We start from the raw sequence: 14079 nt of genomic DNA, 5'->3' as shown, positions 1-14079 counted from the left end.
ATCACATCCATGTAGCCCCTCCCCTTTCTGCTGCGGACGAAGAGCCACAACACCAGAGAGCTGCTAGTCACTCTGACACCAAACACAGAGGAAGACAGAGGATCTCCTGAGAATAGACGAGCACGAGAAGGGATCAAGTCAGGAATGAAGAACAAAAGGATGAACTAACATTTCTTGGACTGTGTCGAAAGCAGTAAAGGGATTGGACCAGTGATCTCGCCTCTTTAGGATTTTCTCCTTGTGTTTGTGAGTAAAGACTGTAGACTTTTGTTCACTGTAAAGTGGATCCTTTCTTGCTCTGGAGAACACTTTCCCTTTATGTAGCCTACTATAGCACCATGGGAGCTTTAAGTTGTATACAGTCAAGTCCAGTTCAGGCTTTAGAAATGTATGTGATTGAATAGTTAATGTCAGAGTAATAACAATGGTTGAACCGGTGGGGTTTGTAGCAGCATGGCGGGCCCAGTTCCCTGAGTCTGACCCTCCTTGCATGGAGCTGAACTCACTGGGCAACATTGAACAGGAGCTGGACAAATGCAAGACTTCTATCAGGCACTTGGAGAAGGAAGTAAACAAGGAGCGCTTTCGGATGATCTACCTGCAGACTCTGCTCGCAAAAGAGAGGAAATCTTACGACGGGCAGCGATGGGGATTTAAAAGCACGGCCCACGTGAATGATGGAGACCTGCCCGGCGGGCCAGACGGCCAGAGGCCCCACGCAGAAGAGGCACCAGTGGAGGAGCAGCAGCAGAGAGGGCCTGGCAAGACAACCAGGTGTAAACCACATCCAGAAGGAGAGGTGGACGGCGTGTCACCGGTGCACCAGGACTCGGAAGTTCCTGATTTCCCACTGGGCACGGGCTCTGTGGCAGCTCTGAGATCCAACTTTGAGCGCATCAGGAGGGCCAACTCTCACACAGCCGGAGATGGCAGAGGGCTGTCGGTCATGGGTGGCCAGGAGAAAGCTTTCTACGTGAACATGGAGTACCATTCAGAGCGGGGGTTGGTGAAAGTCAACGACAGGGAGGTTTCGGACAAGATCAGCACCCTGGGCAGTCAGGCCATGCAGATGGAGCGCAAGAGGTCCCTGCACTCCCTCCCGGTGAACCTGTCAGCCGCCGCGGGGGACATCAGCAAGACTTTTCAGAGAGGCAGGTCCACCGAGGGGAACTGCAGCCACAACGGGTCGTATGATGACGCTGAGGTCGGCCCTCACTTCCTAAAAGATGGTGTGATCCGTTCCACTGGGGGGAAGTCTGAGCGGCAGTCGGCAGAGTGCCAGCCCTACACAAGTGTGTATGTCGGGGGATTGATGGCTGAGGGGGACACCCGGGTCATCCACATTCGGGACCACAGCATAGAGGAGGATGCACACCTCACCTGGCCGAGGCGCTCTTACTCGCCCGGCAGCTTTGACGACGTCGGAGGAGGCTACACACCAGACTGCAGCTCCAACGAGAACTTAACATCCAGCGAGGAGGACTTCTCCTCGGGCCCGTCCAGCCATGTGTCTCCCAGCCCCACCACCTATCAGATGTACAGAGAGAAAAGCCGCTCGCCCTCCCAGCAGTCCTTTGACAGCAGCAGCCCGCCCACACCCCTGTCTCAGAAACGGCTGCAGCAGCAGGGGATGGTGTCCGAGGCCTCCATCATAGGGGTTCGTAAAACGGGCCAGATCTGGCCCAGTGATGGGGAGTCCACCACGTCCAGCAGGACGTCTCATGACAACAGTGTTCAAGGAGATCTGGGTAGGTCTGCAAGACACTGCACAACACAGACGACTACGTAAACCTTTCATTCTCAGGATTAAAGGCAGAAAAGTCTTCTAATGGGTAGAGATGATAAAGTACTAAAAAGCACATTAAAGGCCCTCTAATCACTGCCTGTGCTTGCCTCGACTGGCCTTGATCCAGAATAAAATGCACCTAATATTTTAGCCTCCCACACTCAATCCATCCAAAAATGTGTTTGGCAGCCAGGATTATTATGCACTTCATTTTTTCAAACACATTTCTTGTTTGTGTTTTAGCCATTTTCTTGGGTATGAGCAGATTTACTTGAGATGAACTGAGCTATTATGATTTTAGTGGCCTACAAAAAAAAAGAGGCCATTTGGGATCAAATTCATGTTAATGAGCATTTTAATTTATCCAGACTTTTATCCATATTGCGTGTTTGTGTCAGGAACGTTAACCCATTCCAGGTTCTCACCAGGTTGGAGCCTGTAAAAAATAAACCTGCCATGAAGAGGTTGTAATCGACCAAATGGACTTCACACACACACACACACTGATTCTCAACAGTAACCAAGTGGTTTGGCGTCTCTTTCAGGAGTGTTTTCTTTACTCTTTGTTAGCAGGCCTGCCCTCTCTTTTTTGCCCCCTTCTGCTCTTTGCCCGCTGAGTGCTGCAGCACTCTCACAAGAGATGCTCTAGCTGCCCTCAGGCCTCCCGGTCGCTCGGCCCTGTCCACCCTGAGTGTTTTTGTGTCAGCACACATCAGTGTTGTTGTCCTTGGTGCCGCGTAATTAACTTAAAGGGGTTTGTCTAGCGTGATACATTTGGGGAGGCTCTTTGTTACGGGAGGCGGCGGGTAGTAAAAAGCCCCGACAACTCACTCAAAAAAGAGGATCGAGGGGCTTAAAGTGTGTCATGCGGCTTCCAATCAAAACGCCAGCCATCAGTGTTTCCTGTTGTTATGTGTGAACACAATAGGAGAATCACTCATTGAGCACGAGTATTGACATGGCAACAATATAACAATGTTAAGTGGGATCAGTAGAGTGGTCTCGGCTACTTGGTAATGCCAAGGACACAAGGAGAGGCGGTAGTGTGGTGTTCCTCCGCAACAACGTTTATCAAAGTGAACGACACACGAGGACACAAGGACATTGTTGCTGGTGGAGGCCAAAGAGGGATTGAGATGCAGAGAGCGTTTTAGGATTGGAGCTGGAAAATTGTTTTGCCTCTACTCTCCCCCCAAAAAAGTGTTATCCACTGTGGGTCAGATTAAACAGATGAGCAGAATAGTGCGTTGTTATATAAGGTGATCCAGTCCAAAGCTCTTTGACACAAAGCATGTGACGAACAAGCAGATAGTCTGTGATATAATCAGCATGAAGTGTAAGCTAGCACGCTGCTCGGATGACTGAAATGTCCAAATCCATTCCTCTGTGCCATTTGTCGCGCAAAAAACTGGGAACACACTGGTAGGACGTTTTCACACTCATAGCTCCTTTTTAAAATGAAATTAGCAGATGAGCAGATGTACAGACTTTTTTTTATTTTTCCAAAGAATTAACACATTTATGAGAGAGTAGCTCGCTTTAAAAACATTAGAAGAAAAACCTGTTTGCAAGAGACGGATAACAAAAATAAATATATTAATGGTCAAAATAGCTTGACTGTAGTCCAAAAACGCCGGATCCTACATTAACCACAATGCAATCAATATCATATTTTTGTGATTCCCTCTCTATCTTGTGAATGCTCACAAGCTCTATGTTCCCAGGTTGTACTGCAGGCTTTCTGATAAATCTGTAGTGACTGAGCTCAAGCTGATTACCCCGATGACATCACTAGAGCCACTAAGACAAAAAAACAACAACACAGCTTTCAACTCTTTTGTCATGAAGCCGAAGACGGTGAGATGTGATTACAGGGTGCAGTGTGTAAGATCTGTCCAGAATCTTTGTTTAAAACATCGACAGAATGTGAAGAAGTTACATTGTTGACGTCATGTCAGTGACGTCTATCCATGTTTTGTGTCGCAGAGATGTCTCCTGAGATGAGCATGTTAACCACTTGTAAAACCACTTTTACCTTGTTTTCTAGTTTCTATCACGTTTGATTTAATCCAGCCGAAAAGCTATCAGAGTTAGTGGCACAGTAAACACAAAGATGGCAAACTATTGGCCAACGGCACACGTGAAGATTATAAGATAGAGTTGGTATTTTGACCAGCTATCAGAGTTTCAGCAGTTTGGTTGAATTTTGCGTTATTGTTCCCTGCTGTTAGTTAGTAGTTGGCCTTTTTATAACCCAGTAGTTGAGGTGAAACGCAGCCTATTTGTTTGGAGTACGTGTCAACGTGTTACACATTGTACCTTTTAAAGCTTTGGAGAAAAGCTAACAAGTGGACCCTAATTTATGAATGTATGTCTTTATCTCACTACTATTTCTCCGGTCAAGATGAAAGTTTCGTGCTCGTTACACAGCTGTTTTTTGCAGTAGTACATCCCCATGACCAGTAAACTGGCCTTTTTAGTGTCCCCTCGTTATGCACCCTGACTCCCTGTGTTTGAAGGCACCGTGCTGCAGAGCCCGAGGTACAGCTTTTGTCCAGAGGGGACTTGTTGCTGATATAAAGGCATAGCTGCCTCTGTGGACCTTGCTTTGTGGATTAACAGAAGTGTGGATTTATTTCCTGATGTTGTAATAACATTACTGTGCATGTTGCTGGATTAGGCCTCGGGCAGGGAGCCGCTTTGAGGCAAGTTTTTGCAATAAACTGCTCTTTGTTGTGGTTAGTGAATTTAAGGGAGCAGTTCGAATTATTTGTTTTTTATCATAAAATGTTGCGGCATTCACTCAAATCTATTAAATGGGCCAGTAAAGCCAACTTAATCTCAGTGTTGTAAAGACGCTTTGTGCTCCAGTTCGCTGAGTGTTGTGTAACAATTAAAGCTGCACAAAGTGAACAATCCAGTCCGTGGTTATACCTAAATGAGGCTTTCTGGGCTATAAGATTCGGTGTGTATGTTTATGTTCTGCACCCTGTCGTGGAACATGTGAGCGCTGCAGCAGACCAAGACTTGATGTGGTCCCTGCTGCTGTTGTGTGAGTGTTTTTAGTGTCTGGCATTGTGGCAATCTGTCTCTGCCTGGGGAAAAATGACTGACTGACCATGGGAAATACCTACTAACTGACACAAACAAACCCATACTTGTCCCGCAGCTGCATCGCGGTGTGAAATTTAAGTGAAATGGCCAGTCTAAAATTGACGAATCTCAGGGGACCATTTTCTATGAATAGAAGAATAAGTGTTGTCTCCTTGTTTTTCTGGTTATCTAGGCCAATTGTCAAGCCTAGCTGTGAATAGAGCTGCTGATTAGCTGTGGGCCTTTAAGGAGGCCAACTCTCTGATGGGTCTATTTTGCCATAATTAATTATCATCATGACACTGACATGCCTGTGGCCACGGCTTTCTGGAAAGGTCTTGAGCGTGCCGACTGTCTCATGGTTAATGTATAAAAGTGAGAGACATTGAGGAAGAGGTCGGCCAAACATGAAATAATAAATCTTAACAATCACTATCTTGGTTTTAATCATAATCCCGCAGTAAAACAAATCCGAACTCTATCTTTTGGGATGCATTTATCAGGATTTGGCACAGTTTCTGTAATTTGAAAGGTCTGTCTGAGAAGGTGATGAAGGCTGTCTGAATGGCTTGGCCTCAGTCCAGAGATTGACACTACTTGCTGCCTCAGCAAGAGTCACACCGATGCTGGTCTAGACTCCCGGTTAATTGCAGACTCATGAATATTTGAAGTTCCTCAAGGAAGCCCAGACAGGCCTATCATTGTACCTGGATATCAACATCTGAGGTTTGGTGGTCACGGAAGTTAAAGAATTCAGCCTCTCCCTTTCCTAGAGTAAATGTAGGCCCATAAGAGGAAGTGCTGGCAGCACTCGAGGGCAGCCGTGTGTGTGTGTGTGTGTGTGTGTGTGTGTGTGTGTGTGGGGGGGGGGGGTGAAAGACACCTGTTCTTCTGTGCAGTGTACTGGGTAAAGTGGCCAGGCATCGCCAGCTGCTCTCGCAGTAGACGCCATGAATAGTCTTTTTGTTCCTCCCTATCACAAAACAGAAAAAAAAACACTTGTTTGGAAAATATGCAAGCCCCGATCACAACCGATTGTCCGATTAGCTCCTCTATTAACATACACGTTTCCAAAAAACATAATAAAAGAAGAATCTTTGGCATGTTTATGAGCCGGCGGGCCTCTCAGTGATCCTCCCTCGTGCTCGGCCTCAGCCCCCTGGTCCTGCAGTCAACTCTCCTCCCAGGTCCCACTCAAAGGGCCCTCTGTGCTGCTGGCTGGCAGGCATAGAGTTTATGGAATGTCTCAGCTGCTTGTGGGGTGTGGGGGGAAACGGTTAATGAAATGTTAAGTGTTGTGTGAGTTCACCTCTCTCACCACAGCCTGACCCGTGGCGCTTGTTGTCTCACTGAGTTTGTTTTAGACTGAATGCGAAGAGAGCCGGGGCAGTGTGAATGGATGAGGAAAGTAAGAGCCTGAAGAACAAGTGGACTTTGAACACTAATATTTGCCTGTATTCAACCGTTTAAAGTGGCAGTCCAGTCAAGTATTATTGCTCTTCCTTAAAGTTATATAGATAGATTAAAAAAGATTGGTCAGAATTTATCCGTGGCCAAGATCTCCTGACTTCCCCTCTCCTGAGACCCTCTCTCCCTGGCTAATTCTTTTTTTACGTTGTAAAATGGTGGTCTTCAGGCAGAGATAACTCTGAGGACATCAATATGACATCATCAGCGTTCCTGACAAAATTCATAGCGTCACACTCGTTTCCTCGACAAAAAGCCAACTGGATATTTCCATTGGCTTTTGGATTATTGCAAAAAATAAGCTCTTTGGAAAACATTTATGAGACGTACACATTTTGTTCAGCAAGATAATCTTCACACGTGAACACCACTTTTATGATTTTTGAAGCACGAGTGCAATCGGCAGGAGTAAAAAAGATCACAAAAGGCTTCTACTACAAGTTGCACGTTCCGGTTTTAGGACTCATTCCTGCAACACTGCAGCAGTGTTGTCTCTCCCAGAAACACAGAAGACATTATACAACTATTTTCAAAGATGTTTAGGTTTTGCAATTTCAAAACAAAGCAAATCTCTGGTGATTTGATTCATTCAATACTGAGCCCACATAACTAGTTCAATGCAAAACATGTGTTGCTAGGCAGATTATGACTATGATTATGAGCCAAAGCACATCAGGTGAGGTCTGTTCACTAATATTTAATTATATTCAGACATGCAAATTAATATTTGATCATACCTGGAGGTCACTGTGCTTTTTCATCTCATGTGTCTGATTGAATTTCTCAAGTGTGTTCATCATCTGTTCTTAATAAGCAATGTCAGCAGTTGTGTTCAAAGCAAACCTAAGGCTATTTGACAGGCCAGACTCAAGGATGAATTATAGCTTTTATAAAGACAAGTAAAATCGGACTAATTCCCCAATAAAAAAACAATTATCTACTGTAACATATTGGTAATGTTGTTATTACCTTCTGCGTCATTGAAGCTAATCTCCTTATAGTCAATGTGCTCCATTGTCCATATTTATTTTCACAGACTGGAACAATTATTGGGCTTTGATTCTCTCCGTTATGAAGCACATTACAAGCTGTAGTCTGACCACCCTGAGCTATTTCAACACACGCTGATTAGTAGGTGTGCTGCTCTGGGCCGCCCAGTTCTGACCTAAACTGCTCAATGACTGGCACTAATTTTAGGCTGCCCTACAACAGATCAGAGACCAGTGCTGGTGGGCCTCATTGCCTCCACCAGCCCTGCGGTTTAAAGGGCCTCCCGACGCAGTAGACACTTCAGAAGGCCCAGGATGTGATGGTGGTGTGTCGGCTAACATATTTATCGTTTGCCAAAGCACACAGCCAGTGGGGTGCGTTTGTCAAAGTCAATTTACCACTCACAGGGAGTACTTCACAGCCCGTGTTTAATGTCTTCAGTGGCTCTGGAGGAGCTTTGTCAGGTCTTAGCAAATGAGTCAAGGGACATCATGTAAGTAATCATGGATTTGGATTGAAGCCTACAAATGTGTTGCCTTGACTGCAATATTTCAACAACTATTGGATGATGTTTAATATAAACATTCATGGTCCCCTGAAATAACTCCTTTTTCCTCTAGTCCCACCTTTTTAAAAAGATGAGATTTTGAGTGAAATGTCTATTGGATCTTCATATGTTAGTAAAGCTATTGGATAAATTACCGTAACAGTTTGTGGAAGCATTAATGTCCTCCTTAGGCGCTTTGTAATCTGGAGACCTGAATGTCACCAAAGATTCACTGTGGAGTGCGATACAGATAAATCTATTAAGTTGTTCCACTCGCCATGAAGTGAGGAAAATTACAAGAGTCGTAGGCCGGGGTCACTATGTCCCGTGTCTGAAGAGCCATCACCCTTTAACCGGTTTCCCTCTATTTGCTCCCCCATGCCGCCGCTGTTTCCCCAGCGACCGCACAGTCTGCAGCAGAATCTATTTTCTGGAGCCATAAAGTGGTGCTACGCTTTTAACAGCATCTCACTTTGGCATCTTCTGCTGTTTTTTATTTTGCAAAGGTGCAACCTTTCTCTCCAGATCTATACCACCATCCGAGAGGCGACAGAAAGGCTGTCCTTCACTGTCAATTTTTTTGCTCTGTGGTGAATTATAGATGTTTCAATCTCATTTCCAGCCGTTTCTGAGGCGGATCGTTAAACACATTTACTATGATGTTTATTTCTGGGAGCTTGTGATCTGAATTCTGTCCATCAGCTGACTGATCTTTATGTGGACGGTCAATATGTTCACAGAGGGGAACAGTAAGTGGGCTCTGATTCTCTCTCTCTCTTTTGTTAAAGCAATACAAGCAGTCTGTCCCCCTTGAGCTATTTAAACACACTGATCGTTGATCAGTCAAAGTGCTGGCTGGCTGGCCAGCAACGTGCCTTCTCCCAGTGGTGAAATGGGGATTTATGGATGCTGCTATTCTTGTTCCAGCTCTTTCTGGGACAAATCAATAGACACTCTTTGCTCTTTGATTTTTTTGATTTTTGGGAATTGCTGTCAGAATTTATTACCATCAGTCGAGTTGATATTTTATCCGCCGTGCTTTTAACAGATAAGTTAAATGGAGGTCCATTTTTGATGCAAAGCCTGTTTCCCACTTTTGGTTGTTTCCAGAACTACCGGTAATAGCAAGCTTGTTCTTCCCCATATTTTATTGTCCTGCTGTGAAGTGAAAAGGCAATGCTTTTGTGTCCTGTCACGTGATGCGTCACTCATTCTGAAAACAAACTCTAGCTTTCAGTCTCAACATAACAACAGAATTGTTCGTAAATGCGACAAAAAATGTGTCGTAAATGGAAAGTTCCCTTTTCTTTTGATACTGTCTGTTGGGCTTCTGTCGTAAAATAAGACCACATGATTATTTCTCTGATTGTGAATCTCGGATGCTGTGACTGTCTCTGCTGCACATCTGTCTCTCCCTCTCTGCCTGTTTATCGCAGTTCATCTCTTCTGGATTAGGATTAGGGCTTTCATGAGGGCTGATGATTCTTCAGAAGGTGACTGGAAAGTCAGGAGGCAGTTGTTTGGCCGAGTCCTTATATATCCTTGAGTTCTATTTGTAGTCGGGATGCTCGGTGTGGTGGTTGTGTGGGAAAGAAAAGGCATTGTGTGAGAAGAGGATAAAAGGTGATAACAACCGTAATTTTTATTTTTTTTGGTGATTTGCAGTAATCTGACATCTATAAAACCATGACTTGGGGGAATACAGTGAAATAAAATTCTTGAAAAACACAGAATTAGCGAGTTCGGAGACGGTCCAAAACAAAATCGGCTTCTCTCTGATCCACGGCTCCACGCAGCTCACAACCGCAGCTGTTGGGCTCAGCAATCTTATGTAATGCCATTAGAATGTATTTATTACAGCTCTATTGCACAGTTGAAACCATTTTAAGCTGCAGCTCGTTGTGTGTGTGACAGGGAGGACATACTGCAGAAATGAACTGCTCATGTGTGATTCTTTGTAAATGATCACTTGAGAGTTACTGCAGAGTAGAAACATAACAACATTAACAACATTGTCTCTTCATTGTCTCTTCACTTCTGATGCGCCGCCTCTAGTATCAGCACTGTGTTATTGAGCATTATTTCCACTCGTAGACTGACAGAATAAGTGAGCTAATCGAGGACTAACTGTATAATAAAGCCTCACACATCGGCCGAGCCATTAATGTCAGCCGATTTTATTTTATGACAAGATATTTCTGTATCAGTGTATGTGTTTGTCAAAAAGTAATAAGACATTGTCCCAGTTATATTATTTAAAAAGGCATTTTTGATTGATGTTCAATCTGTTTACAATGTCACATTGAGGAGACCGCGGTCGTGTTCTTTGTAATATTCCTTAAAATATGGGGGATTTAATAATATAGTTTACATTGTTAAATTAAAATTATTTCACATGTTGGGTTCTTTTCGGCACCGCCCCAAAATAGATTAAAAGGACTTAGTTTAGTTGAAGGTTACTAGATGGTATCATTTATTATAGTTCAGTCCATAAAAAATGATGAACTCATAAAAACTATATTTTACATGCATCAACTTTAATATATTAGTGTTGTTTATAGTTTCTGTTCCACATCAGTACCATGTGAGTAGATCTCTTGAACGTGTTTGAGGTTTTAAAAGAGCAGTGTATTTGTTCAGCTTTTATTAAAAAGGTCACAAACTTTTTCACAATCAGGACAAACAAGAAACCTGAAAACGAGTTACAGAGACGAGCATGGAGGAGAAGAATCGGGCCTAAAGAATTGTGTCTTAGGTCAAATAGACATTTTGAGTTACAATGGTGTATTGGACATTTGTTTCCATTTATTTCTGAAAGTGTGGAGTCTTTTAACTGTAAAAGGCATCAAAGTTAGCTGGAATGTAAATATGATAGCCGTGACCAGTAGCTGAACGAGCATGTCAGGAGTGGGAGGGGGGCTGTTTGTGAAAAGATGACCTTGTGCAGAAAGCCTGTTTCCGCTCTGAAGCAGATGAATTGCTGAATTTTCCGGGCAGACCTGCCTGGACACTTCCTCGGTCGCGGCCCTTGTGATCGCTCGAACATCGGTGCTCACTGAGCCTCTATTGTGACGTCCACTTTCTCACACTTAGCACTGCCAAATGAGCCCTTTGCATTTAAAAACGTTCCCACAAAAGACACAAATATCTCCGTGTTCAAGACTTAAGAACACGTTTGTAAATCCTCCTCTTATTAACCTATTCTCGTTTCGTAGTGTTTTTCCAAGCTCTGACTGTTTCTTTTTACTGGAAGGAGATAGTTTGTGTTGCTGCCTGAGAGAGGATGTGTTATTCATCCAGTGCCGGGGCTGATGTATAATCTCACTGGAACACAGAGTGGCCTTTCACATGGACTTCCCCTGTGCTGTGAAGCTGTTTGTCCTGCAGTAGTCTCTTCCTCAAGCAGTCAGTTGAGCCCTCTGCCTCTCTGCTGGGTCCAGTGTGTGTGTTTGAGTCCTTTGTCCCGGCCTCTGTAGATGTCACCCTGTCAGTTCGCTTGTCTTTTCAGGCCTCTTCAGGGTGACTGGGTTTTATCCTACCCCGGTTTCCGGAATCCTCTCCATCCTGTTTTCATGCCGAGGGGAACCATTTTATTGTCCTCTTCTAAACATACTGTACTCCACATTGCTTGACATGACTGTCTTATTTTTTATTACTGCTGTTGGAGATGGCTATTCTGCATCTGCCACATCCTTGCCGACAATAATGACGATAATGACGATAATGATGATAGGTGCTGGTGAGTCATGGGTGGCTGACAGTAATTACAAGTTACAAAGCCTGTTGATCTCCAAGGTGTCCTAAAAAGTCTGAATTCACAAGGATGACAAGCACAACTTGTATTTCTGTCTTGTCTCTGGCACATACTCGCTGTCAGCACGGTGCAAAACATGTGGGTTTCTCGTTCCAGAATACAAATCTTTTCTGGCCATGTTTCTTATTTTCTGGAAGAGCAGCGCTTCTTTCTGAGCTTTGAGGCCTCTTTGACTTGGAGACCCACAAAGTGAATATTATACCAGGTTACGGCAGCGGCTACCAGATTCTCTCTGATCCTAAAGGAGACACGCTGCACAACAAGGCTGGCATGAGGAGAGCACGTGTGTTGCCCCTGCAGTTTCCCCGGCTTATCCAGTCGCCTGGCACGAACCCTCGGTGGCTGGCACAGGCTGTGTGGTAGATTTGTGTAGGTCACAGGTTTATGAAGGTTAAAAGAGGATTTGATATAAAGACAAATGTCAGGAAAAGAAAGCACACTGCTTGGTGTTTATTGTCAGCTGGCATTACTGGTTAGACGTTTATGTCCTCTGTCAATCTGAGAAGACTTTTATTTGGATGCTTTATATCCAGGGGCTGGACAAAATAACAGCAACAACAATTTAATGTGATTCAGTCACGGATGGATTAACAAAATGAACTGTTGCATCCTTGTTCCTTTTACTCTTGGTGGCTTTTACATGTACACAGTATTTATATTATGTTAACATGATATCAACTTTCAATCAGTTTTCTAAATAGCTTTAATAGCCACCATCTACCTTTAATGTCTATTGACATGGTATTAGAATACCAACTGTATCAGTTTGCTGCATTTCTCATGATGTTTCTCTGTATTTACTACATGGCTTAACAGTTTAATGACACCCCACGTGACTATTGTTCTTTGTCTCTCACAGAGGCTCCCTACATTGAGACCCCTCCGTCATATGGCTATGACCTGGAGCACCAAGAGGAGCACCAGCCTCGCCACGACCCTCTATCCTTTACCGGATCCCCGACCTCCTCGCCACGATTCCGCTCCAAGAGTCGGAGCAGCCGAGACACCCAGTCCTCCGGCTCTCTGGAGTCCACGCTGTCGGTAATGTTACTGGGTCAACTCCCACCAACTCATCACAGCTCGCAGTGCAGCTCCTTCATCTTTCTGTTCCCCTGCTGCTGCTGCTGCTGCTGCTGCACTGTCCTTCACTGTCCTCTCTCCTCGCACCATTCAACACTTTGAGCAGCGCTGGCTTCTCATTCTGTGATGAGAAGTTGCCATTACGGTGCCTGGGATTGCTTCTTCAACTGTCTGTGTGTTGTAAAAGTACCACATCTAACCCATCATCCTTCCTCAAAACAAGCAGATATTTGGTTAAAGCAAGCAAGTTAATTTCAGGTCAAGTTCATTTTTATCCCTTAATGTAAGTATTATTATTATAAGATATTTGTCACCTCTGTCGTCTGTCTTAATGCTAAGTGTTTCACTGAGTTATGACATTTTATATTAACTTCATTCTTCCTGGTGTGGTGTTGCTGTAAATGCATCAAAGTGCGGGAGATACTCAGACACCCCATTTTGTATTTGTGTTGGTTTACACCCTCATGTGTTGTGCTGTTAAACAAACCACTAGATCCCCTGTAAAATCTGACAGGAGGCCAGTAATGTATCCATGTACAGTACAGGCTGCCAGTCTCCTTTACAGTTCTGATTTTTTTTTTTAGTAATTACACAAATTAGTTATGCCAGTCCTGCTGTTTGTTGCCAAAATCAATCACTTTTCAAAAGGCTGATCCGTGACTAGTCGTTTGCTGGGTTGACTGCTCTTCCTGACCAAGTAAATCTCGTTTAACTTCCTCAAATGACGACACAATTTATTTAGGTTTATTTTCTCGGACTTTAGAAGTCTCGTCCATAGCTATTAACTTTTTTAACAGGCTGAGTAGTGCTCTGTATAAAGAGTTAACTGAACTTTATGTGTGAAATCAGTAAAGGACACATCATAAAACTACGGAAGAATTGCCCTTCAGCCAGGCATTAAGCCAGCTGAGGCATCCAGAGGCCGACAATACAATTCACAGTTGACAGTCGAGCTCCCAGATGTGAGTGCTTTTCAGTGTGAAACAGGGCATTGCTGATGAACACCACACATGCTCAGCAAACATACTGTGGCCGAACAGATGTTTAAAAGGGACGCAGCTCCCCTCCCCCTCTGCTCTGTTCCTGTCCTATCTGTGTTATTCTTATCCTCTGGTGTGTACTCTTGGTGATCTTCAAAGCCTAAATCATGAGGGTGGGGGGGGTTAGACAGCATGCAGTGTCTTTTTTAATTTTTTTAACTAGCTATATAATGGCTGAGCTAGATACAGCCCCTCTCAATGCTTGAATGAGCCTCTTACTGTCATAATAGCCTACACCAGGATGACTGATGGCTTTGACCTG

General features: G+C 44.2%; 1 protein-coding gene across 1 annotated transcript in view; it reads left to right on the top strand.

Annotated features, from left to right (window-relative positions):
* Positions 1 to 424: 424 nt before the first annotated feature.
* Positions 425 to 14079, top strand: part of LOC306740365 (breakpoint cluster region protein) — a gene marked incomplete at its 5' end in the record, with an annotated part of 28878 nt that continues 15223 nt past the window's right edge. Inside the window, 2 exons of the mRNA XM_079222503.1 lie at positions 425 to 1748; positions 12557 to 12738. Coding sequence (XP_079078629.1) covers positions 425 to 1748; positions 12557 to 12738 — 1506 coding nt within the window. The remainder of the gene's footprint in view (positions 1749 to 12556; positions 12739 to 14079) is intronic.

Source organism: Taurulus bubalis, assembly GCF_910589615.1.
Source record: "Taurulus bubalis genome assembly, chromosome: 8".
Classification (NCBI taxonomy): Eukaryota; Metazoa; Chordata; class Actinopteri; order Perciformes; family Cottidae; genus Taurulus; species Taurulus bubalis.
The sequence above is the reverse complement of the archived record's forward strand: the minus strand, read 5'-3'. Positions and strand labels throughout refer to the sequence as shown.